The sequence below is a fragment of the Drosophila pseudoobscura genome, chromosome 3 (genome assembly GCF_009870125.1).
Source record: "Drosophila pseudoobscura strain MV-25-SWS-2005 chromosome 3, UCI_Dpse_MV25, whole genome shotgun sequence".
NCBI classification, from domain to species: Eukaryota; Metazoa; Arthropoda; class Insecta; order Diptera; family Drosophilidae; genus Drosophila; species Drosophila pseudoobscura.
In genome coordinates, this window is record NC_046680.1 from 4,587,678 (window position 1) to 4,611,484 (window position 23,807).

At 44.2% G+C, this 23,807-nt stretch overlaps 6 protein-coding genes and 1 long non-coding RNA gene across 11 annotated transcripts; 4 read left to right on the forward strand and 3 right to left on the reverse strand.

Annotated features, from left to right (window-relative positions):
- The first annotated feature begins 743 nt into the window (after positions 1-743).
- On the forward strand, positions 744-1,454 carry LOC117183620 (uncharacterized). The gene is made up of 2 exons (XR_004468747.1): positions 744-928; positions 1,038-1,454. It is a non-coding gene; the product is annotated as an uncharacterized lncRNA (long non-coding RNA).
- Positions 1,455-4,521: 3,067 nt separating this feature from the next.
- On the reverse strand, positions 4,522-6,429 carry LOC6898081 (cytosol aminopeptidase-like). The gene has a single exon (XM_002138130.3). The coding sequence runs from the start codon at positions 6,286-6,288 to the stop codon at positions 4,714-4,716; it is 1,575 nt and encodes a 524-aa protein (XP_002138166.2). The 5' UTR covers positions 6,289-6,429; the 3' UTR covers positions 4,522-4,713.
- Positions 6,430-7,741: 1,312 nt separating this feature from the next.
- On the forward strand, positions 7,742-9,336 carry SdhB (Succinate dehydrogenase, subunit B (iron-sulfur)). The gene is made up of 3 exons (XM_001360121.4): positions 7,742-7,901; positions 8,211-8,647; positions 8,720-9,336. The coding sequence occupies exons 1-3, from the start codon at positions 7,839-7,841 to the stop codon at positions 9,111-9,113; spliced, it is 894 nt and encodes a 297-aa protein (XP_001360158.2). The 5' UTR covers positions 7,742-7,838; the 3' UTR covers positions 9,114-9,336.
- LOC4803412 (anaphase-promoting complex subunit 15) lies at positions 9,222-9,920 on the reverse strand. Its single transcript, XM_001360122.4, has 3 exons — positions 9,704-9,920; positions 9,553-9,640; positions 9,222-9,496 (listed from the first exon to the last, which is right to left on the reverse strand). The coding sequence occupies exons 1-3, from the start codon at positions 9,830-9,832 to the stop codon at positions 9,384-9,386; spliced, it is 330 nt and encodes a 109-aa protein (XP_001360159.2). The 5' UTR covers positions 9,833-9,920; the 3' UTR covers positions 9,222-9,383.
- Positions 9,921-9,980: 60 nt separating this feature from the next.
- Positions 9,981-10,530, reverse strand: ubl (Ubiquitin-like protein 5). The gene is made up of 3 exons (XM_001360123.4): positions 10,377-10,530; positions 10,182-10,320; positions 9,981-10,112 (listed from the first exon to the last, which is right to left on the reverse strand). The coding sequence occupies exons 1-3, from the start codon at positions 10,413-10,415 to the stop codon at positions 10,069-10,071; spliced, it is 222 nt and encodes a 73-aa protein (XP_001360160.1). The 5' UTR covers positions 10,416-10,530; the 3' UTR covers positions 9,981-10,068.
- A 628-nt stretch (positions 10,531-11,158) lies between these two features.
- Positions 11,159-11,659, forward strand: LOC117183586 (uncharacterized). Its single transcript, XM_033377988.1, has one exon. The coding sequence runs from the start codon at positions 11,317-11,319 to the stop codon at positions 11,590-11,592; it is 276 nt and encodes a 91-aa protein (XP_033233879.1). The 5' UTR covers positions 11,159-11,316; the 3' UTR covers positions 11,593-11,659.
- Positions 11,660-14,041: 2,382 nt separating this feature from the next.
- Positions 14,042-20,970, forward strand: koi (Sad1 and UNC84 domain-containing protein klaroid). Of its 5 annotated transcripts, none has more exons than XM_015183583.2 (7): positions 14,042-14,220; positions 14,956-15,175; positions 15,892-16,230; positions 16,301-16,887; positions 18,222-19,751; positions 19,810-19,922; positions 19,985-20,835. In XM_015183583.2, the coding sequence occupies exons 2-7, from the start codon at positions 15,018-15,020 to the stop codon at positions 20,195-20,197; spliced, it is 2,940 nt and encodes a 979-aa protein (XP_015039069.2). In that variant the 5' UTR covers positions 14,042-14,220; positions 14,956-15,017; the 3' UTR covers positions 20,198-20,835. The 5 variants fall into 5 exon arrangements, with proteins under 5 accessions (XP_015039069.2, XP_015039068.2, XP_001360161.2 ...); XM_015183582.2 differs by having other exon boundaries at positions 14,043-14,233; XM_015183581.2 differs by lacking the exon at positions 14,042-14,220 and adding an exon at positions 14,307-14,436.
- Positions 20,971-23,807: the final 2,837 nt, after the last annotated feature.

Genomic DNA, 23,807 nt, shown 5'->3' on the forward strand with positions numbered 1-23,807 from the left:
TTTTTCTGCCCTTCTTGGATTACACCGCTCTACCGCCCTCTCGAGTTGGTTTAAATTAAAAAGCATCCAGCAAAACCATTTTCCCCAACTGCAAGGAAGAATACCTGGTATCGCTGAGGGCAACTTTGGCTCGTATTTTCCCCCTTTTTTTATTTTCCGCACAGGTGTTGTAGCTCCCAGTGCTCTCCCACTCTTTATACATATATTTTTATTATTCGCTAAAGTCCTGTCTTTAACATTGCAGGGCCCTTGAACACAGGTAAAACGGAAGCATAAAAAATGTATTTAAAATAAAACAAGATTTTGCACTCAAAGCAAGCTGTCAGCGCATGCCGAGGCACAGTTTTTTTTAGAGATCTGGCAACTATTCTGGATAAATATATATACTTCTGAGACCCGACCCCTTGCTAAGTAAGCCAGATATTTGCGCCTATCCCTGGAATGCCGCATCAATTTTTGGGCCAATTGTCGGCAATTGGTGTCAATTTACGAAGGGTTTTCTGCCATTTTAATGGCATAATGGCATATTGAATGTCCCACATATATAACAAGGGGCTATCGATGTTTGCGCCGACGATTTCTCCATAAATAATTCATTGGAACATGTAACAAAACTGCGTCAAGTGGTCGCACACACCGGCAGACTGAGGACCAAGGACTGTCGCATTACATTGGCGGGAGGCGTCTGCGTGGGTGAGTGGTGAGTGGGTGTCTGTTTTTTATGGCTCCCCGGGGAAATGACGTACGACTACTGCCGAGTATGAATGCCAGTTTAATACACAAAACTTTGACAATATTGTCACACAGTTAACACGGATACACACTAGCACTCACCAACAGCAGGCCAACAGACGTGCAGCCAGACAAATGTGCGAATAAAATTGCTATTTTCGTGCAGCCTGCGTCTATTGTTAGCCCTATTGAAAAGGTATTCAAGCTGTCACCTAAACACACACAAACACAGACATTGGTGTATTTGTCGCCAGAAAGATAGATAACTGGTTGTTATAGCAGCAAATCAATCATTTTTTTCACAGTAGAGCCTTCTTTATGGGACTAAAATCTGCTGAAAGAATATCCATTTTAAGCACATAGACGATGGGAATTCAATTCATCATGTGGAATATGTATTGGCGCTTAATTATATGGGTCAATTCTAGCCAAAGCCGTCAAAGTGAGCCAGACAGCCTTCCTTGATTTTAGACACAAAGCAAACCAGTCTTGAGGCTCCTCTCCAGTCCATGCTTGAGTAGTTAGTCGGCGCCCACCAGCGTTGACGTCATTTGCATGCATTGGCAGTACTCAAGATGAAATTAGAACAATTCGCAGCTGGGGAGATAAATCGAAAGGACTTTGTTTCGGCCTCCCTATCGCTCTCTCGTACTTGCCGAATGAATTCCGAGAACCCAAATAAAATCTCTCGCTTGACGTGCTCTTCAAACGTTTTGATTTAAGTTCTGGCCATTGTTTTTATTTGCCTTTAATGGGGGCTGAGCTACGGAAGCAGGTGGAGTCCGTCCATCCCTCGCTTCCCTGAGCTGTATCTTTAGTGTATCTCTGTTTGCTTTAACATCGAGAAAGTTTTGCTCTTCTTTTCAGTCGAGGCAGCGACTCATAAAGCAGGCTGAAGTCCCACTCCTGCTTGTTTTCCCCTGAACTTGAGGTTTTTTTTTCTTTCCTAGGTGCGAATTGGAAGGCAATGGGGCGGCAGGCCGCAAAACTTTTTCTCCGCTCTCCTTCTCTCCGGCAAGAAAAGGTCACTGAACAATTGACAAAGGGGCTTCTCCCGCTCTCCGTTTTCCTGGGGTTCAACAAACGCCATTTAAAAGTTTTACATAATAGTTGGTCCCGGCACTTGTCAAGTGCCCATTAAGCCAAAGATCTTGGCCAAGGAAAAACAATGACAGGCGCTGGCTGTCTGAGCAGCGGTTGATGCGGAAATTCAATCAAAGCCCGCTCAATTAAAAGTTGTCAATGGAACACTATTAGAACACTCATTGCGTTGAGTATAGTTCATAAGTTTGCTCATCCATGGGACACATCCACAAAAACACACCTCATCATTGGCCTTTGCAAAGATTCCAGTTACCTTAATTTGTCAATTTGGTTAATGGATATCTGATTGAATTTGATGATCCATTTGCTGTTACCGGACTAAGAAAAATCGTATATGCACAGAAAATGTAGTTCTTTTCTTTTAGAAGGGTCTTCCTGAAAATGATTTGAATTTCGCGGGAACTTTTAGCCATGTTTCGAGCCAACAAGTAGGGCTGGAAAAGCGGGCGAAATATATTTACAGAAATCCCTCTATTATATAAACAAGTTTTTGTTGTTGTCGTCGCCCGATATCACTATGCAAAAAAATGGAACTTTTTTTCCACTGTGAATCCAAAGGACTTTCTTATCTAGATTTGGGTCTTGCAAATTATTTAATAATTGGTATTTTTATACCCGATACTCAAAATGAGTATTGGGGTATATTAGATTTGTGGTAAAAGTGGATGTGTGTAACGTCCAGAAGGAATCGTTTCCGACCCTATAAAGTATATATATTCTTGATCAGCATCAATAGCCGAGTCGATTGAGCCATGTCTGTCTGTCCGTCCGTCCGTCTGTCCGTCTGTCCGTCTGTCCGTCCCCTTCAGCGCCTAATGCTCAAAGACTATAAGAGCTAGAGCAACGATGTTTTGGATCCAGACTTCTGTGATATGTCACTGCTCCAAAAATATTTCAAAACTTTGCCCCGCCCACTTCCGCCCCCACAAAGGGCGAAAATCTGTGGCATCCACAATTTTGACGATACGAGAAAACTAAAAACGCAGAATCGTAGAAGATGACTATATCTTCTAGAGTGCAAAATCTGAACCAGATCGTATAATTATTACAGCCAGAATCACGAAAACAATTTCACTCTTTCTCGCTCTGTCTCACTCTAACACACAGGTTTCATGGTCGGTTTTGCCAATTGCAAAATATGAGTTCTAGGATCTCAGAACCTATAAAAGCCAGAACAACCAAATTTGGTATCCACACTCCTGTGATATCGGACCTTGACCGTTTCCTGTCCAAATTTCGCCACGCCCCCTTCCGCCCCCGCAAAGGACGAAAATCTGAGGCAACCACAAATCTCAGAGACTATTAAGGCTAGAGTAACCAAATTTGGTACACACACTCCTTTAAGATGTCACTATAAAACGTATATCTCAGAATTTCGCCCCACCCCCATCCGCCCCCACAAAGGACGAAAATCTGTTGCATCCACAATATTGCAGATTTGAGAAAACTAAAAACGCAGAATCATAGATAATGACCATATCTATTAGATTGCTGAATCTGGATCAGATCAGATCATTTTTATAGCCAAAAGGAACAAATCAATTTGCAGTGGCTACGCAGCGCCCGACGTCACGCTCAGACTGATTTTCTGTCTCTCTCGCACGCACTCTTTGTCGTGTCGTCAAATATTAGCGGCGTCTGCCGGAGGAGAGCCATACTGACTTAGTATCGGGTATAACCGTAGAGTTGCGGTGTCCGCAGCAACTCACAACGTTCCACCTCGTTTTTTTCTTAGATTTTGTACTTTTCATAATTTAGAGGTTGTTCCTCCTTTTACGTTACGTAGTTTTACGTTCCTTCCCAAATGTCCTTTCACCGCTGAAAACTGTTTTTGTAAAAAAAAGGTATTTCGAGTAACGGAATTAAACGCCCAAATGAGGCATTGAGGTTTGGTCAAACTGCTGCACCTTAACCGTTTATCCATTGATTGTTTCATACGATACCTTAAACGACACCTAATTAATAAACCTATCAAAATAGAATAAGAAACCCTGAAATATAATTTATCTCAACTTTTGCTGAGTTTTCAAGAACAAAAATTAAAAAAAAAATCAGGGCAAAAACTATATATCTTGAATTATAAAGCTTACTATTTACCAGACGGCAAGCTTAACCTACAAAGTATTTAGGTCGACTGATAGCTGCATTTATCAGCTTTTCAGATTTTCAGAATTTCCATATATCCTGTTGAAAGATACTTAAGACGTGTAAAACGAAGCACAAAAACCTTAAATAAAAACATAAAAAATACCAGTTGTAAAAAATGTTTAAAAACAAAAATCATTTAAGTTTGTAAAGTCCCAAATCTATCAGGATCTCCCTGTTGGTTGGTTTTCCTCAAAGCGGTCATTTGGGTTGCTACTAAAACTAAAAATACTTCTTTTGAATAAATTACTATGAGTAAAGAGTCTGCCACATTCTTCAATCATTAATCTGATCGTCGTGCAGAATCTGTGTGGATCCTGCGCAAACTAGTTTAAGCACGATTCTAGTAAGCTGAGCCATCCTCTGCTCCTTTTTTTCTCTCCAGTTATGAGCTATGAGGTCTGAGTTATGAGCCACGACAAGACAGACTCCTCTCCCCAACAATTTGTAAGGCTACAGCAGAAGCACCCTTTCCACCTACCACTCAAATATGAAATATGCATGTGCATAATAATATGGAGATTTTCTTCGCAAAGCATGGTCTTTTCTTCCTTAAAGCTATTCTGGATTAAAATTAAACAATAAAATGGTGGATGTCTTGTGTGCTTGTGTAGTGTAAGCTCTGGGCGTGTCCCTCTTGGCCATTTGTGTAAAAATATCGGTGACTTCAGTACAAAACAAATTTGGAACGAGGAACATTAACAAAGAAACTAGGTAACGAACTAAATAAGATTACTTTCTGTCTGGGCAAGCAATCTGAAACAGGAACTGAACGATGGTGCGTGTGGGTCGGCCAGTCATGCAGTCTTTCAGCAGATACGGCAGCGGGTTGTAGCGCGTCAGCATGCCCACATTGCGAATGTCCAGGTGGGCCCAATCGAGGCAAGGGACCAGCTCGTGCAGAACGGCGGCAGCGATGCAGCTGGAGGCGGGGCCACGCCCGCGGTTGCTGATGTCAAAGGTCTCGTTCGGCATGATCAGCTCCTTGAAGTAGCGCCACAGGGGAAGCCGCCAAATGCGATCCCCCGTAAGGGCACCGGCCTTCTCGAACTGCTTGTATAGAAAATTGGAGTTACTAAAAAACCCCGCGGCTGATCCTCCCAGCGCTGGGCAGACGCCATAGCCAACTGTTGCAACGTCCACGACCATGCACGGCTTGTATGCAGCCTGAGCGTAGAGCAAGGGATCGGCCATTGCCACCACACCAGCCTTGCTGACGTCCACGAAGCCGAGCGACTTGCCATTGAGAAGGGTCACTACGTCGCCAGGCTTGGCCGCCATTCCAGAGGACATGTTCTCGCACAATGGCAGCAGTGCCGTAATATTTATGGGCAGCGACAGGGCGGCGGCGGCACGGATGACGCCGACGCAGGCTGCTGCACCGGCCATGCAGCCGCGGTACATGGACAAACAGTCCTTTGGACGGAGGCAGAGACCCCCGCTGTTGAACGTCAAACCCTTGCCCAGCAGGAGGATTGGCTTGTCCTTGGGTGCGGTGCCGCAGTAGGCGATTTCTAAGATGATCGGCGGCTCGCAGCTGCCCTTGGCCACCATCAAGAAGCTGTTCAAGCTCTTGGACTCAATCCAGTCCATGCCACGTACCTCCACGGATACCCCGCAGGGACACAGGGAATCCACCGCTGACTGGGCAAAGATTGAGGGCGTCATCTGATTGGCCGGCGTATCGGACAGGCGACGTGCCAGGTTCTGCGATTCGGCCTTAAACAAGCCACGCAGCCAGGCATCCGAGTCGGGAGAGTCGTACAACTCCAATTTGGGAATGTGTATGCGGGTCGGTAGGCGCTTGTTAGTATGATAGCGCCAGACGGCCAAAGAGCTCCCCTCGGCCGCCTGCTCCGGATACTCCATCGAGTCAACGAAGACATCTGTGCAGCCCTGCAGTTGAAGGGCACGAGCACCCACGCCGGCAGCGACGCGAACGTTTTCCATTCCCTCGTCGATCATCTCCAGGTCGTTAAAGCCAGCACCCTCCTGTCCCACGCCGACCACGGCCACCGCACGGAACTCCGCATCCACGTTCATGAAGACTCGGCCTTTTCCCAGCTGGCCCTTTATTCCAGTCTCGCGTATGAGATCCGAGATCTTGCCCTGCACGCGATCGTCAAACTTCTCGCCGGATGATGTCATCTTGGGCTGCCGGTCGCCCTCCTTGGCGTACACGCCCACCACAACGCCCTTAATAACCGAGTCGCATTTCTCGGCGTACTGCCGTCGCTGTACCACACCTCTACATTTGGCCTGGGATGCGCATTGGATACGCCTGTACATCAAGCGTACAGAGTTCATCGCTTAATGATGAGTTACAAGACTTCACTTATTTTACAGACTTCCGAACTAAATTTTGTTTTTTCCCAATAACAAATTTAGAAAAGAATTGTGCCAGCAGCTTAGACAAGGGTCAAAATCTGGAACGAAACATTATTCCAAACTCCTCCTGAGATTCGATGTATTATTGATTCTTAAAACAAAGTTTTTTTCCTCTTTGAATTCCTCTCAAATCGAGGGAAGCAATCATTCAATCCATTTCACACAATCGACATAAGTTTTTTTCGCTTAATTAATAGAAACAAAGGACTATTCCTCATCGGAATCGGATTGATTTGGCGGCTGAAGTTCGGATCGCCGCTTTTCAAACCCTCGTCGTCGGTGTTAGTTGGAGCCTCCTCATTACTGAAATCGAGTGGGCTGCTTCTCCAGCCCCCTCCTCATTATCGTCATTGTCATCGACCTCATCTTCGCTTTCGCCAATAACAATATCATCCAGATTGAGCAATGTGTTATCCCTTTATTTGGTTCTCCCTGGTTCCAGCCGCGCAGAAATATGATATGATCATGAAAACACTATAGTCGATGGGCCCGCTCGAACGTGAATACGTATTATTTACCGAACATAACTTTTAAATGATTTTGAAATAAATGGCCGATAAGTTCAGTTAATCGCACAAAAATATGGATATTTTACCTGTACATCGATGAAACAGAGCCAAAAGTATTTGGTTCATTTGATTTGAATTCAGAAAACTAGCGACCATATTAATATTTCCGCCAGTCCAACCAAAATATCACTTACAAATATATTATGAGCCAAAAATTTGTCGAATTTTTTGAGTCGGTAATGGCCCGAATCCGAAATCCGAACTTGAATCGGGTAAGGACCTCTTTTACCCGATTGACAACAATGAGTCTCATTCCATGCACACATACCCTGGGGCAAATGGATGCTATAGAATTGTGAATACGTTTGTCTTCCAAGGTTTAGTAGGTATCAGGATCGACATAAATATATACAAGATACTAAAAAGGTACTTGAATATGTCTAAAGAATATCAATTTGAGAAAAGGTCTTAATAAATTACGTTTGATCTTCATATAAAATTAACGAAATATGGTGTACAAAGGCTATACACGCATCACGTCTTCAAATACCAGCATTGCGACTCTTTTTTTTGTTGAACTTTTTTCGTTTAACCCTTTTTTTACAATAAATACAATAAAAGCAAGGATTAAAAACTATCCAATCTTGTAGAAAATTAATTCATTAATCGTATAAAATTATGTGGGCATGGCCAAATGTGCTATATATATAGTAATATTCCACGGAAGATCAAAATCGAGGAATATGTAAAATATAACTTGAATTCGTCAGTATATTTACGGTATATTTTGAAAATGAGGCGGTACATTTTGGTATATTTCTGAGGGTAGGACGGTATATTTTATCGATAAGTCCGCGGTCACACTGAAAACAGTGCAAATAAAATAAAAATTTTAAAAAATTTTTAAAATTTAATTGCAAACGCAGTGCCGTTTCAATTCCCCAAACAGACTACGAGAATATGTTGGTCAACGAAGCTAGACAAGTATTGAGCCGTGCCAGTTCTTTGGTGGCACGTCACCAGGTGAGAAGAGGATGGGACATGGCAATGGTGTCTCCTGGCCGCAGAGCTCTTGGGCGGGCGGCTTTTCGGCCAGTGCAGTTATATAAGGCGGGCCAAAACTGCTTGGGATATAATTAAAACCGATAAAATTCACAACGAATGAGTCGCAGTTTGAAAAAGTAAGACGAACATTTTCGATTATGTAAACGTTATTGCACCCAGCAATTGGAAAAAATCGTTATGGCGTGACTGCAGCCAGACATTCGGGCTGCCACACTTACACACACGAGAGCAGACCAGCAGACTAATATTATCTTTGTATCTCTGCAGCTGCGCGCTATCAGCAATGGCACAGCCCAGTTAGATCAACAGGCCCAGCCCAAGGAGGCCAAGGAGCCGCAGATAAAGAAGTTCGAGATCTACCGTTGGAGCCCGGACAATGCTGGCGAGAAGCCGCACATGCAGACCTACGAGGTGAACCTGCGCGACTGTGGCCCCATGGTGCTGGATGCGCTCATCAAGATCAAGAACGAGATGGATCCGACTCTGACCTTTCGTCGCTCGTGCCGCGAGGGAATTTGCGGCTCCTGCGCCATGAATATTGGCGGCATCAACACGTTGGCTTGCATTAGCAAGATCGATACCAACACCTCCAAGTCGCTGAAGGTGTATCCCTTGCCGCACATGTATGTGGTGCGCGACCTGGTGCCGGACATGAACAACTTCTACGAGCAGTACAAGAATATTCAGCCCTGGCTGCAGCGCAAGTAAGTAGACGGAACGCCCACAAAACTTTGATGACTCTCATCACTTTTCTCACTTCTACCTCATTCATACAGAAACGAAGCTGGCGAAAAGAAGGGCCGGGCCCAGTACTTGCAGTCGGTGGAGGATCGCTCCAAGCTAGATGGTCTGTACGAGTGCATTTTGTGCGCTTGCTGCTCAACCTCTTGCCCATCGTACTGGTGGAATGCCGAGAAGTATCTGGGACCTGCTGTCCTTATGCAGGCCTACCGATGGATCATCGATTCGCGTGACGAGAACTCTGCCGAGCGTCTGAGCAAACTAAAGGATCCCTTCAGCGTCTATCGTTGTCACACCATCATGAACTGCACGCGCACCTGTCCCAAGGGCCTGAACCCAGGCCGCGCTATTGCAGAGATCAAGAAGCTGCTTGCTGGTTTCGCCTCGAAGCCAGCTCCCAAGCTGGAGACAGCGGCTCTGCACAAGTAAAGCCCAGTTTCCTGATCTTTTTTGTTCGTGCTTTTCCCGAAACCAGTTCGCAACTAGTTGCAAAATTGTAACATAATCGACAGATCCAGTGCGAAATCATCCAACTGATTTGCTTACAATGTTTTAATTTATTTAAGCTTACAGTAAACTAAATATGTTATTATAGTTTTTGAAGGGAACGTTGTGTGACGGAAAAATAAATAGTTAATCGTGTATCCACTAACGAATCTGCCTTTGCATTAACTTCAATGGGCTGAGAGTGAAGTCGCCTCATTCATCAACATCATCTGGCGTATAAAAGTCTTGAGTGACTGGAATGACGCGATCGTTGGTCTCGTCATCCTCCTCGTCGTGACTGTCCGTGTCCTCGCTGTCGTCGTTGGCTATAGAAGAGGGACACTATAGAAGGGACTTCCGAGAAGAGCTCGTTTCAACTCACCATCTTCATCATCCGTCTCGATTCCCGGTATCGTCAGCATCTTGCCCAAGGGCTGCAAGTCGGTCCCAGCAGTTTTGAGGGATTCGCGCTGCAAAAAAAACAATGGTTGCAAATTGTGGCCCAAAATTAAGGCGAAGAGTGCAGTCCGTACCCAGTTGCTACGCTCGTCCTCGTAGCGCCTGGTCTGTGCCTCCTCGCTAACGGATGCTGGCGCCATGTCAAGCCAATAGCGATTGGCCACCGACACTTTCAGACTGGGAAAGAAAGGTATCATTGGCATTATTACGAGTTTTTCGACAGTCCAATTTAATTTCCACTCTTGTTATTGTTTTGATAGACGGATATGGCAACGCCACAACGCGTCTCTCTCTATCGAACAAAATTGCTTAAAAGATATCGAACCAGAACAACAAAGGCAAAAAAATATGTATTTTTAAAATTTTTTTATTTATCTATAGAAGCTATAAAAAGGGACACCCGCGCGATGCTTAAGGTTAAGGCATCACTAATGCATATTTATTGGTAGTAAAGTTCCAAGTTCATGCCGTCATGGATTTCATCTGTAGGAGAGTTGTGCAAAAAGGAAAACGTTTAAAAGATTGTTGGATGTACACTATTCAATGACGTACAATCAGATAGGCGGATGGGATCCTTGTAGATTGTGTACCACTTCTTCAGGACAATCTTCTCGTGCTTTGTGCCCGTCTGTGCCGCTATAAGTTTCTTCAAGTCTCCAACAGTGTCGTCCGGATTGCATTTGACACGCACCTGCGGGATATGTGTGAAATTTTATGCACAATCTTTATGCATGCTTAGGTATTTACCTTCTTGCCCAGTCGATCGTTGCAAGTTATTTCTATCATTTTTGTCTACAATTTCCACTGCAAATTATAGTTAGAGGGACAGATTGAAGACTTTTCTTGCGCCAGCTGTTAAAAGAACTGCACGGTATCTACACATTTGCTACACATCTGCTACATAATGGTAGGAAACAGAGGGTATGGAGAAGCGTCAAAACGGCCCAGAAAAGCCAACGCATGCAGGTAAAATCCACCCCTTTTGCCTAATATACCTTGTCCTTACAGGCCGAACTAGAACTCATTTTTTCGTGGCATTATTAGCCCACTCAGCCCCCCTCTATTTAAACAGGTCAGCAACTTGAGCTAAATCGCGGAAAATAATATTTTTTGTAAATTCTTCTTGGATGTCCATCCTATCTTCTTCTTCCTCTTTACTTAAAAAACAACCAAGAAAATCAGAAATACACTGAAAGAGAGCAAATCTCGCGCAGTAAAAAAGGCTATCGATAATCTCTAGAGCTGCGCGGTAAAGTGGAACTGTTTGAAAGTGAATGAGTGACACGGATTCGAATGCAATTGAATAAATGATGCAGGGAAGCACCGAGCTTATGGAAGTTTTACACCCTATGGCAATTTACGTTTAGAACGTTCTTTCTTGAAGCTTGTTTTTCTCAATCAATTGGGCAGAGGCTTGTTAACAAGAGATCGGAGGAGTCCATTGATCTGATAAAAACATCTGCTCGTAATTTATTGTTTTTTGATTCTTTTTTCTGCTATTGTAAATTGAAAAAAAAACAGTTGCGCGACCTTTGTTGGGTTTTTTCTTTTCATTATTGGGAGGAGGAAAACTGTTCTATTGTTTGTCCAAGCTTAAAACGGTAAATTTCTCTGCTTCAATTGCGCTGCTACTGAGAACACTACATATAAAACGCAGATCATAAAACTATATCAGAAAGAGTCGAAAATGACTTGCTCCAGCTCCCTGTTGGTTCTGCTGTCGATGATGGTGCTGATGACAGCGCTGCCGTTCGAAGCTCACGCTCAAATAGTGCGCAACGGCCATTGCAGGCCCACACCCGTCCGAGTCCCGGCGGGGGGCATGGTCTGCGAGCGGCAGTGCTACACGCCTGGCGGTCCACCCTTTCTCTGCCGACGCATACCCCTCACCACTGACCTCCGAATATGCAGCGGCACCTGCTGTCGCTCCGGCCCATACTGTCTGCAGTTGCTGCGAACCTGATTAGAAAATACATATACAGTACATATGTCAAGAAACTCTTTACACACTGAAAATAAATTAAATTTGTTTACTTTGGATAAGAAAATAATGGGCTTTGATTAAAATTTATCAAATTTATCGTCGGGCGCTGCGTTGCCACTGCAAATTAATTTGTTCCTTTTTTGCTATTATTATCCGATTTGATCCAGATTCAGGAATCTGATAGATATGGTCAAGGTCCGATATCAGAGGAGTGTGGATACCAAATATGGTTTCTCTAGCTCTTATAATCTCTGAGATCCTTGAACTCACATTTCGCAATAGGCAAAGCCGACCATGTAACCTGTGTGTTAGAGAGAGACACAGCGAGAAAGAATGAACTTTTTTTCTTGATTCTGGCTATAATAATTATACGATCAGGTTCAGATTTTGCACTCTAGAAGATCTAGCCCTCTACGATTCTGCGTTTTCTGTTTTCTTGTATCATTGAAATTGTGGATGCCACTGAACTCGCCCTTTGGGTGGGCGGAAGGGGGCGGGGCAAAGTTTTGAAATATACTTGAAACAGTGACATATCCCAGAAGTCCGCAGCTCTTACAGTCTTTGAGCACTAGGCGCTTTATGGGGTCGGAAACGATTTCTTCTGGACGTTACACACATCCACTTTTACCACAAATCTAATATACCCCAATACTCATTTTGAGTATCGGGTATAAAAACTAACGTTGTTTTCTGCGGGGCCTTAACTACGATGCAGCTGTGAGAATGCCATTGTACTCTAGTAGATTAATATTAATAAACCGTAGAAAAATGCTTAGTGTGATTTTTATGCACAACGTTGATAGCCCTGAATTGTTGAGTCGCAAAAACTGCACGATTCCTTTCAGACTCCCCTAATAGGGTCCTCAGCTCGGATTATAATTCACTCCACCATATCATATCCACGACTAATTTCCGTCCTCTTATTACATTACTATTATTCACGGACCTTTCTCGTATTTAGTAATTGTATTTGTTTTTTAATTGCATACTTAGTTCTCTTAGTAAGTATTAATTTTCCCCGAATATTAGTGACTATCTTTTGGTTAACGCAAGCCGTATTACCACTTTTTAGCCCATTAAGGCCAATGGGTATTTAAATACACTTGAAAACCATACAACTTAGAGAATTTTAGCTCCAAACTGGTCAAAGACATCATAATAATTATGGCGAGGGAAAAGGAGCAAAAATAAATTCTTCAAACTAATACTTTAAACTAATTTTATCATAAGACCAAATATGTATATTAACGCATCATGTCTTCACATACGAGAAACATTGTGACTGTTTTTTGTTGAACTATTTTGTTTAAGCCTTGTTTTAGCCAAAATACAATGAAAGCAAGGACTAAAAACTAGCCAATCTGGAAGAACATTTATTCATCAACAGCCTAAAATTATGTGGGCAGAATTAAGGGTTTTAGTTAGCCACAATTATTCAAGGGAATAAAGAAATTGAGCAATTGGAAAGACTATCCCCTTTCGATTTTTTGACCTATTGTGACCTATTTCGCTAAAACCTTTTTTGTTTGACCATTTTCGCGAAAACCTTTTTTTATGCAAAAGTAGAAGTTAAGTAGAAAAATTATTCATGAATCGTATAAAATTATGTGGGTATGGCTAAATGTGCTATATAGCTGAGATTATTCCCCGGAATATCAAAAACGAGGAATATGTAAAATAGAACTTGAATTCGTCAGTATATTTACGGTATATTTTTAAAATGAGACGGTATACTTTGGTATATATCTGATGGTCGGACGCAGTGCTGCCAGATTTTGAGAGTCCCCAATAGCTAGATTGAAGAAAAAAATAAGCTGGAATAAGCTAAAAATTAAAAAAAATAGCTTAAAACATAAAAAACATCAAAATCATGGATACTTTAATTTTGTCGATATAATTTTTTATTTTTATTTATTATTTAAGTAATGACATGATTTTTTCCACTTCATTATGCTGTGGCCGAGTGCTCAGAAAAGTACAAACAAACCGCAGCCTCCTGCTCCTCTGTTTCTTGAGGACTTTTTAATAAAAGGTATTTTTTTAGTTTGTGCCATGCTTGCATTACATTAAATTCTTCAAAATTTAGACAGAAATTGTGGAAATTTTGATTATAAGACACTTTCGGCATTTTATCTTATGTAAATGTGAAAACAATACTGTAGTGTGACTAAAATTTATCAACGAAAAATGACTACATTTATACACAAAATTGGATGATATACCAAAATATGAACAAAAAATATGATTTTTATCAGATTTCTCGCTAAAAATTAACAAATATTACAAAAAAATCATAGAACATAAATTGTTTTGTACTAATTATTTTAAGCCAACATAAGCTAAATGAACTTTTAAATAAGCTAGATTTCAAGCTATAAGAATTTCAAATATTTTACAACTATGTGGTTAAAAAAAAGCCAAATCTAGCTTAATTTAAGCTAAAATGGCAACACTGGTCTGACGGCATGTTTTAACATTTTGTTAGCATTTTTTTTCGCCGATAGACGTGATTTTCACGCTTCTGTGTTATTCTAAAAAACGGCGCGGCCCTTGCAAATATCCTAAACATTGTATTAAACTCTAAATCCACCAATTGCGATATAAACTGTATGTGTAAAAAGTAAGTGGAAAATGCGCCATACATGCTTAAACATGTTGAGATTCGAGAGTGTTTGTGTGTGTGCTTCCGTTTTTCACCTAAACCGCCGCTGTCGACGCTACTAGTGACGCGGCTATGGAAAACTTGTTTAGGTTTTCATTTTAAACGAAATCTGCGTCCGCTCGGAACGAATATTTGGGCAATTTGTATTGATTATTCTCCTGGTAGGCAGCCTGTACACGCCTCTTTCCACTTACATATGTCTGTGAAATTTTCCTTTCTGCTGAGAATTAAAGAGAAAACACTTTTTCGCCACACTCCACGGTCATTGACAAGCTATTCGCAATTCGAAATGGCTCTTGCTTTATTTTTAGACAGAATCTTTCTAGCCCCCAGCCTGCCTACACTAACCCCTACCTACCCATTGCATTCTAATTAAAAACCAGGCACTGTGCTCATTTCAACACGCATCGCATTGCATAATTTAATGCTCATGCTGTGGGAGGGAGCTTCTGTAGGTAGCTCGGCCCATTCCCCGTTGTCAAAAAGCACTCGAGCATAGAAGTTAACTACAAATTAGCTATAAAGTAGTATGTCAAATATTTCGTCATTACGGTCTCTTAGGAGAAATCCGTTGTGTTGTGGATTGTCTGTCTGTCCAATTGTAAACAACCCACGCCTAGTTTACACACACATACAAAAACCTTTTAATGTTTATTTCCATTTTACCATTCCGTTTGCAGCCAACCAATAGCAGCAACCTTCAGCTGGCCCTAAGACATTTGAGAAGCAGCAGAATCTAATCATGAGCGATGATACGTACCAGATAGAGACGCGACGTCGTTCGCGTTCCAAGACCCCCTTCCTTCGCTCCAGTTGCGATCATGAGAATTGCGAGCATGCTGGCGAGGAGGGACATGTGCATCACCAGAAGAAGAAGTCGGCGCAGGCTCCCAATGTGCAGTGAGTATGGCCGAATGGGGGGAAGGGTTGTTCTCCCTTCCCAAAATAGACCTAATTACAGCATTTGCTTATCACTCAACATGCCATTGCTATCAGCAGTCTAGAATACTCTTCGGGTGGGCAGTGGAAGTAAATGGAGTTTCTTCGGCATGTGGCCCAGGCACGCGAGTCTCAACAATCGTTGGGGCAGCGTCGCAACCATAGCAATAACCCCATACAGTGTGTCTGCTTGTAGCGGTGTTTGTGTCCATGACGTCATCTCCTTGTTATTTACACTCGACGCGAAATTCAATTTCGAAAGAGCAGGCGGGCAAATGAAAACGAAGGCAAATCCACATGTTTATCTGTGTGTGTGCGTTTGCCGTACAGGGTGTGTTCGGCTGTGGTATATGTAGCTTTACTCGGCTTTGGCGCGCATTTTTACCGTGTAGTTGATGAATCAAATAAACTTCGTCGTCGTTTCGTTGATGACGACATCTGGCAGTCACAGCAACATGCTCTGGGCTGGCCATCATAGATTCGTTTTCACGTTTTAGCCACAAAACCCAGCATGCTCGGGCGGACGGGCATTAAACACTGAAGGTCAGAGCAGCTCATGAGCATATTTTTATATTTTTGTTTTGATACGTCGTTGTAGAACTGCTTTACACAGTTTCGGAGTGGAGATATTGTCGCCAAACCTTACTAAACAGCTTTCTATATCCCACCACTTGCAGTACGATCATCGAGGAGAGTGTCGTGGTGGAGTCGAGCATCAGCAAGAAGGGACGGAACAAAGCATTTGCCCAGATGACCTCCGACTTTTCGGCCGATGACATTACTCCGGACGCTAAGCGCAAACAGACCTCGACCACCACAACAGTCACGTCAATCACCACCAACAGAATGGGTGCCACATCGACCCCCCACAATAAGATCCAACTGGAGACCAAGCAAAATGTGCTGAACACCGCCCGCGAGCAGCTGAACAGCAGCAAGCGCTCGAACGGCACCCACAGTACGGCGGATCCCAGCGTCGCCTATATCGAGTACAAAAATGCTGGCGAATATTGGAAGTTAGTAGAGGATTGAAGTTGGTTTTTCTTGGTCCTACAGTCACCTAACGAAATCTGCTCTCTTTTCCAGCAATACACCCAAGACGGACTACACATATTCACAGCTGTCCCCACATCGCCGCCAATTGGCCCCAGGTGTTGTGGCCATGCCCAATATGTCTCGTCGTAGCCTCGCCAACCATGATGCCCGTGTGAACTTAATGGTCCAGCAGAATCCGGACCAGGAAGAGCTCATCCGTCGTCGCTACCAGTCAAGGAAATCGCAGTACTTGAACTACGATTCGGCAGACGAGCTGGACGCCACAACGTTTGGACAGCAGCAAAAGCAGAGCTTTTGGCTGGTCCGTCTCATCCATGTCGTCCTGAGCACCGTCACGACCATGTGGACGCGCATCACCAACATTTCGGCCACAGAGACGAATGCGTATCAAACCTATTACGCCAGGCAGCAAAGGAACCAAGAACGCAGTGTGCTAGGACGGATTGGCAATGCCATGGGCGACAGTCTGTCGAGTCTTCTGCAATACGTCTATCTGTTCGTTGGATCGGTACTGAGTCTGGACACGTGGCTGCTGAGATCTTCGGATGCGGAAAACAAGTCGAAGAAGCGTTTTCTCATACTGCTGCTGATCTTGCTGCCCTTGCTGCTGCTGACGGGTGAGTAGAGCTGTGCTACACATTTGCCGGAGGTTAAGTAAAATATATGTGAGCGTGCGCCCTGACCTTGAATTGGGTCGACAACTAGTGCCATATGCATAGAGTCGACCACTGTTGGAATTATTTATACGCGCGACTGAACGTTGTGGAGAGCAACACGTTTGCATTGATTTACATAGATCTACAAATAGCCATGGCCACGGGCCACGTGCATATATATTTTACTATGGCCATTTCCAAAAGACCAATGCCTAATGTGCTTCGCCTTTGCAGGTCTGTTCTATTACCTCCATCCCAACGAAACTTTCCCACCCAAATCCTTGTCCGAATACACGTTCACCTTCCCCAAGATCAATGTCGGTGACTACCTGAACCAGGCGCAGTACGAATCGGTGCGCTCGCAGGCCGCCGAGCAGGCGGTCCGCGTGCGTGACTGGGCCGACGACTATCTGCTGTATTTGAAAACTATCGGCCAGAACGTGGCAGCCCGCGGACGCCAGTTGTTTCAGGCCGACGATCAGGTCTACTATGAGCGTGTTTAGGGAACATCTTGAGCGGCTATCGTGCCGCTTTATTTTTGAGCTGCTGCAGCAGCTGCTTTCTTGATAGATAAACTCTCTCTCTCTCTCTCTGTCCATATCTGATCGTGGATATGTGTTAACTTTACGATCAATTGAAGTACAAATTAAAAAGCATTTGATTCATTTTCTTACGGCTTGTCAGTCCGGTTCGTCCACAAGTTGGTCTATTTTTGTTGAGTTTTTTTTACCTGCTCATTGACTGTCCATACATATAAAACTCCTTTCCATTTCCCCACATCACTAACCCACACAATTCCCCCAACAACATCCAACAAAATGTCAAATCACAGGCTGATGGAAGAAGGATAGAGCTCGCCGCCACCTATACATATTGCAGAACATTTTTATAAATGATTTACATTCATTCACATGAACCGAACATGTGTGTGCCTCAAACAATTTATAATTGTTGTCGGACAACGTTAATTGTAATTTGTTCACTGTTTGTTGTGTAAGAGTCTTGTACAAAAGAATAAACTGCAAACGATTTCATGCAAAACATCAAGACAAGAAGAATCGTTTGTTTTATTTGCCATTTGATGGAATCATGCGAAATGGTAAGTAGACACGACAAGCAATATTAGTTGGCCAGAACCGAACTCTATCCTTCTGCATTTCTTCATGTGTTGGCATTCCCCAAAAATCGAATTTCCCCCGTAGCCCATGCCCTGAATATCTAAAAACTGTGGGGGTAACCGGAATGTAGAAGGACTGCCAACTAATAATGCCTTGTTTCGCTTTATCTTTGGCCAGCCTGGTCGCTGTTGCAGGAGGATCAGAAACTCAGCTACGTTCAACATGTCCAGGCCCTGCTGCCGCTGCCTCTGACTCTGCTGGCCACGTGTCGTGGGCATCTGTCCAGCGCCACAGCCTCGCTGAAGTCTCTGCTGGAGCTGCCTTTGGTGCCTAGGGCTCCTGAAGAAGCCGAAACCATCAAGTCGAACATGGCGGGCATAGAGCAGAGCATACGGAAAGCCCTTACCGCCGAGGAATACGAGAATATTCTGAATCACGTCAACAGCTATGTCCAGCAGCTGGTGGAGCTGAAACTCCAGCAGCAGCAGCAGCAGTATACGCAGAGAGAGCAGCAGCTTTCGCCTCAGCAGATTCACATTATCGTTCAGCTGATGAAGCAGAACCTCCAGGATTTTACTGCCAAGGCGGAGCTCAGTGAACAGGATCTGAATGATTTGGCCGCCAAACTGAAGCTGGAGCTGCAAAGGTCGGGCGACTGGCAGCCGGAGGCAAGACTGTCGACAGCTAACCTGGAGGAGATCAACAGGCTGATCAAGGCTGAAGTTAACCTACAGGAATCCCACTACACGCTGCTGCTGGAGAAAATCGATTGGGGAGCTTTACTGGAACGTATTTTAGGCTCCCCAAAGTTGGCCGACTTCGTGGACGGACGAATTAATCTGGCCCTACAGGAGGAGAAGGTGCTAAAAGACGGCTCCGGCTCGCATGCCACCGAACAAGAAATCGATCGCCTGAACAAGGAGATCGCCTTTATCAAGCTGGCACTCTCCGACAACCAGGCCGAGAATACAAATCTTCAACAGTCTATCAGCAGACTGAAGATCGGTCAGGAGGATCTGTTGGAGCGCATGCAGCAGCATGAACTGGCTAGCGATCAGCGATTCAGTTTACTGCTGGCCGAGATCGAAACCAAGCTGGCAGCCCTAAACGACTCCCAGTTTGTCCTGCTCAACAAACAGGTTAAACTCTCTCTGGTCGAGATTCTAGGATTCAAACAATCGGCCATGGGAAGTGGCAAGGACGGGGCCAAGCTGGACGACATCGATCTGCAGAATTGGGTGCGCAGTGTGTTCGTGGCCAAAGACTATCTGGAGCAGCAGCTACTGGAGCTCAACAAGCGTACCAACAACAACATCCGCGACGAGATTGAACGCTCCAGCATCGTGCTGATGAGCGAAATTAGTGAGCGGCTCAAGCGCGAGATTCTTCTGGCCGTCGAGGCCAAGCATAATGAAAGTAGCTCTTCTCTCGAGGGGGAAATCGGCGAGGAGGCAGTGCGTCAGATAGTCAAGGCCGTGCTAGCTACGTACGATGCTGACAAGACGGGCCTCGTGGACTTTGCCCTGGAATCGGCAGGTGGCCAGATCCTGTCCACACGCTGCACCGAGAGCTATCAGACCAAAACAGCCCAGATATCGGTTTTTGGGATTCCGCTGTGGTATCCCACCAACACGCCCCGTGTGGCCATCTCGCCCAATGTGCAGCCTGGCGAGTGCTGGGCCTTTCAGGGGTTCCCCGGATTTCTAGGCAAGTCTTTACCTCTAATTCGACCCTGAAAAACCTTACATTGGCCATTATCTTACAGTTCTTAAGCTAAACTCCTTGGTGTATGTCACTGGGTTTACACTGGAGCACATTCCCAAAAGTCTGTCGCCCACAGGACGCATTGACTCTGCGCCACGTAACTTTACCGTTTGGGTAAGTGAGAAATCTCATTTAAAAGTTTGCATAGTTCATTTCAGATTCATTTGATTCCTCAGGGGCTGGAGCACGAGAAGGACCAGGACCCGGTGCTGTTCGGTGAGTACGAGTACCAGGACAATGGCGCCTCCCTGCAGTACTTTACCCTGCAGAACCTGGAAATCCAACGGCCCTACGAAATTGTTGAGCTGCGCATCGAGACAAATCATGGCCAGCCGACCTACACATGCCTCTACCGGTTTCGAGTGCATGGCAAGCCGCCAGCCTCTTAAGTCTGTCTCTGCCGCCGTACCACCCACCACCCACCACCCACCACCCACCACACTCCACTCCCCAGTCTAGTGACCTAAGTTCAGTCAGGTGTACATAATATCTGTGCCTTAAGAAGGAAAACTCAACAATATATCGCCGCGAGGGAATGGAAGAACGGATCCAAAGCGCCCTCTTTACTTATGCTACATCTAAGGCTATAGTTTGTAAGTGTTGTTGTATCATATCGTAGATGGATGAGTGTTTTTATAGCCAATCCGATAGGAGCAGTTTGTACATACATACCTAGGTAAATAGGTCCAGGCAAGGTCCTATAATATTTATTCAGATCTACATTGTCTTAAACTCGAAGAACTCGTGTCATCAGTTCCTTTCAGCCTCTTCCCCGAATAACAGATTTAAGGATATATTTTATCATGTTTGCCATTTGAATTCGTTTTAAGGTCAGTCATGGCTCGTCAAAGCCGCACACACTTTCTACAAATCATAAATTTAAGCTATCACTAAGTTATGCTACCTAGAGTGGAACAGATAAAATTCTCACACTTGGATGGAATGCACAAATATATGTACCAATCTGTCCATTTCAAGCTACCCGTGTATACGTTCTAGATAAGATTAAAGAGCGATCCCAAAAATAGTTGATAGTTTGGCCTAAAAACTCTTTCTATGCTTTTTTTGCTTGTAAGTTCACTTAATTGGCACAGTTTATCGGCATGCCGCTTTTTATCTAAGACTATCCTATTTTTTACAATAAATGCATTGCACGGAGTAATTAAAACGTTATCTAGTCGAGAGCGGAGGGAGAATGAATGGCTGTCAAAGCCATTAGCAGGCAAGTAATTAGCGTGTCCGGCTGCATCACGGCTTTTTTCAGGGCTCTACGCTCAGAGTACAATAAACACGGGAAGTTTAAAAAATGCAAGAAATTCTAGTTACAGAACTCGCTGAGAGCACACAAAAGTGTGCTGTTGTACGACCCTCTGTCCTTATATTTAACCATCGTTATCCATCTTCCTTTTTTTATAATTAAAGAAAATTATCCTTCACTGCTCTTCGTACTGGAACACTGATTATTGTCCTAATTTCGCATTATTTATTAGACACAAGTCTGGAAATCCATTTCCCCTATACACTCACTTATTAAACGCTTTCTGGCTGGCTGGCGCACTCGCAGAGCTTCTGCTTGGCTAGTAGTTCGATATGAGTTGAGTCGACAACAAGATGCCAACCTGTCGTATAAATTGCAATTTGAGTGAGTCGTGTCAAAGGAACCTAAATTCGAACCGAAAACGAAGGCATGCACTTAATTAAAAGACCTCGGGCTGACAGTGTGCGGAGCTGGAACAGAGTGATGGAGTGCCTTGTATAATTTTGGGCAAAATATGCACGTGGATGAAATTGCACTAAGTAGAATACGTCCTGGGTTGGCATTCGGCAAATGTTTGAGATGCCCGGGCCAGGACAAAGGACAAAGGCCTTGGGCCTTTGTGTTCCTTGACTCGCGTCTAAATTACAGGCATTGCTCACGTGTTTGGCGTAATTACAAACAGAGCTCCTACCATTCACCTATACACACACACACACGCACACACACACAAACATCTGTTTTAATTGCCACAGAACCAGAACCCCCTGAAATTTTAATTTAGTTGGCGTAAATTTGGCATATTCGTTTGCCACCTGCTCAATGGCTGGCTGGAAAAATGCCAGGTCCTGCAGCACATTTAATTTGCTTACACAAATTTTGCTCAAACGGCAGCCACCACAGATAGAGCGGGGAAACGGAGAAGCGGCGAAGCGGGCAGGGGTCTGTGAAAGCCGTCAGCTATTTGACTTGCCCCGAAAGAATAAAAAATTGAAACAACTTTGAGGACTCGCACTCCAGCGAGGCAAAGTTTCGTGCTGCGAGTGTGTAACAATTAAACTGCAGCTAAAAATAGTGACTAATGAGAAAAGTTTCACACAACGGCTGTAAAAAGCAAAAGCAAAAGCAAAAACTGAATCCCACTAACTCCACCTCGCTCCGCTGAAACAAACTGAACTGAGCGGAGCGGAGTGTTTAAGTTTGCAGCAACTTTTCCCCTATTTCGTATTGAATTCGCTGGCGTGTCGGAGCACAATTTGTGGGGCCTTAATGGTGGGACATCATCATGGCGGCCATAAAGAGAGTTGCAATACGGCCAAGACAATAAAAACTCTAGCTATCATATCACACTCTTATCTGCACATCCCTCTCCCAGGGGGAGGATGAAGAAGGAAAACTTTGACACAACTTTCTCTTGATAAAGAAGTTCTTTGGGTAAGTACGAGGTTTTCAATAGAATAGGGATATTTAACATTTACTGGAATTTACATAGAACTCTGGACTATTCTCATTTATCAAATGTATGTATAATCGATAAGCATGCCACGGTCCATGTTCTGGATTGGTATGCATATGCATCTGTCCAAGCCCTCTCGGAGCCTTCTACGCCCACGGAGTGCGCCCCTGCACTCGACAGTGACATTTATGGACTACTGTCGTATGCCGCCAGTCAAAGTTGTGCTTAAATGTTGTCAAATATGAGATTCGGGGGTCACGGATTTGGGATACTGGCTTTCAGATTCAACAAACGATTTCCGAGTCCCTGGCTCTGGATAACCCAGCGAGTGCCAGAGTCACGACCGCATTAGATATGCGCATACATTGGGGCCGGCTGTGAAAACTTTTGTATGACATTCAAATGTTTGAGTGCATGTGTGTGTGGCGAAGAGGGATTGGAGGAGCTGCTGACGCTTAGTTAGAGGCACTTGTGTGACTTGTTGTCGTAATTAAGTTTAGTTGCAAACGGAGATGTACAAGAGTGGAGAGAATAACATTTCAACAAAGCGTTTTTGCAGGTTTTGCAGTCATTTTGACAAATTTAAATTTGAGTCCATTTCCATGTGGGAACGGCTGGGCAGGAAGGCTTTTGCTTTGTGACCATAATGAAATAAACTTGTCGCACAGTCGGCACAAGCCATTAGCTTTACGAGTAGGATGGCGAGAATGGGCTTGCTTTTACCCCAAAACTACTCTATGTACATCCGCCGGAGGGGTCCGAGCCCCAGGCTCCAGTCTGCAGGAGCAGTCAATCGAGATGAGTGTGGGATGTGTTTTCATTGGAAATTTAATTACGCATGAGTGTTGTTTACTAGTCGAAAGTTAATCCCTGCCGCCAGCGGACGTGCACATTAACCTTAATTAAGTGACAAACAATCCATGCTCGACTCTTCATGCTCGGTCCTTCTTCAGGCCTTCAAGGGCGTCACGCCATCACTTTATTTACAGGCAATTGAATTTTAATGGGATTTCGCCTTTGCAAAAATGCCGCCCTTGTTTTTAGACGCTGCTTCAGGGTCTGGCCCTCAGAACTCCCAGTCTGTTGGCCATTTCCATAGTTCTTGGCCAGGCAACTCTTTGGCCTGTCGACCATTATTTCGCACTCTTTGGCAATTTAATTCATTTGCAATGCCTTTGGCAGTTACGTGAAGGCAATGTGTACTTTGCCATTTGCCATTTTGAGGCTGCTCCGCACTACCCCACCCTTTCAAGGCATTTTCGTTTGTTTGCGCATTTCGGCTTAAAGT

Excerpts from the sequence above, each read along its gene's own strand:
- koi (XM_015183583.2), top strand. The coding sequence starts at position 15,018 with ATGAGCGATGATACGTACCAGATAGAGACGCGACGTCGTTCGCGTTCC. Across the intron at positions 15,176-15,891 it reads GCGCAGGCTCCCAATGTGCA|TACGATCATCGAGGAGAGTG; the intron begins GTGAGTATGGCC and ends CACCACTTGCAG. Across the intron at positions 19,752-19,809 it reads GGGGTTCCCCGGATTTCTAG|TTCTTAAGCTAAACTCCTTG; the intron begins GCAAGTCTTTAC and ends ATTATCTTACAG.
- LOC117183586 (XM_033377988.1), top strand. The coding sequence starts at position 11,317 with ATGACTTGCTCCAGCTCCCTGTTGGTTCTGCTGTCGATGATGGTGCTG.
- LOC6898081 (XM_002138130.3), bottom strand. The coding sequence starts at position 6,288 with ATGAACTCTGTACGCTTGATGTACAGGCGTATCCAATGCGCATCCCAG.
- LOC4803412 (XM_001360122.4), bottom strand. The coding sequence starts at position 9,832 with ATGCCAATGATACCTTTCTTTCCCAGTCTGAAAGTGTCGGTGGCCAAT. Across the intron at positions 9,641-9,703 it reads AGGACGAGCGTAGCAACTGG|CGCGAATCCCTCAAAACTGC; the intron begins GTACGGACTGCA and ends TTTTTTTTGCAG. Across the intron at positions 9,497-9,552 it reads CGAGACGGATGATGAAGATG|CCAACGACGACAGCGAGGAC; the intron begins GTGAGTTGAAAC and ends CCTCTTCTATAG.
- ubl (XM_001360123.4), bottom strand. The coding sequence starts at position 10,415 with ATGATAGAAATAACTTGCAACGATCGACTGGGCAAGAAG. Across the intron at positions 10,321-10,376 it reads ACGATCGACTGGGCAAGAAG|GTGCGTGTCAAATGCAATCC; the intron begins GTAAATACCTAA and ends CATATCCCGCAG. Across the intron at positions 10,113-10,181 it reads TCCCATCCGCCTATCTGATT|ATGAAATCCATGACGGCATG; the intron begins GTACGTCATTGA and ends ACTCTCCTACAG.
- SdhB (XM_001360121.4), top strand. The coding sequence starts at position 7,839 with ATGTTGGTCAACGAAGCTAGACAAGTATTGAGCCGTGCCAGTTCTTTG. Across the intron at positions 7,902-8,210 it reads CTTTGGTGGCACGTCACCAG|CTGCGCGCTATCAGCAATGG; the intron begins GTGAGAAGAGGA and ends GTATCTCTGCAG. Across the intron at positions 8,648-8,719 it reads CAGCCCTGGCTGCAGCGCAA|AAACGAAGCTGGCGAAAAGA; the intron begins GTAAGTAGACGG and ends TCATTCATACAG.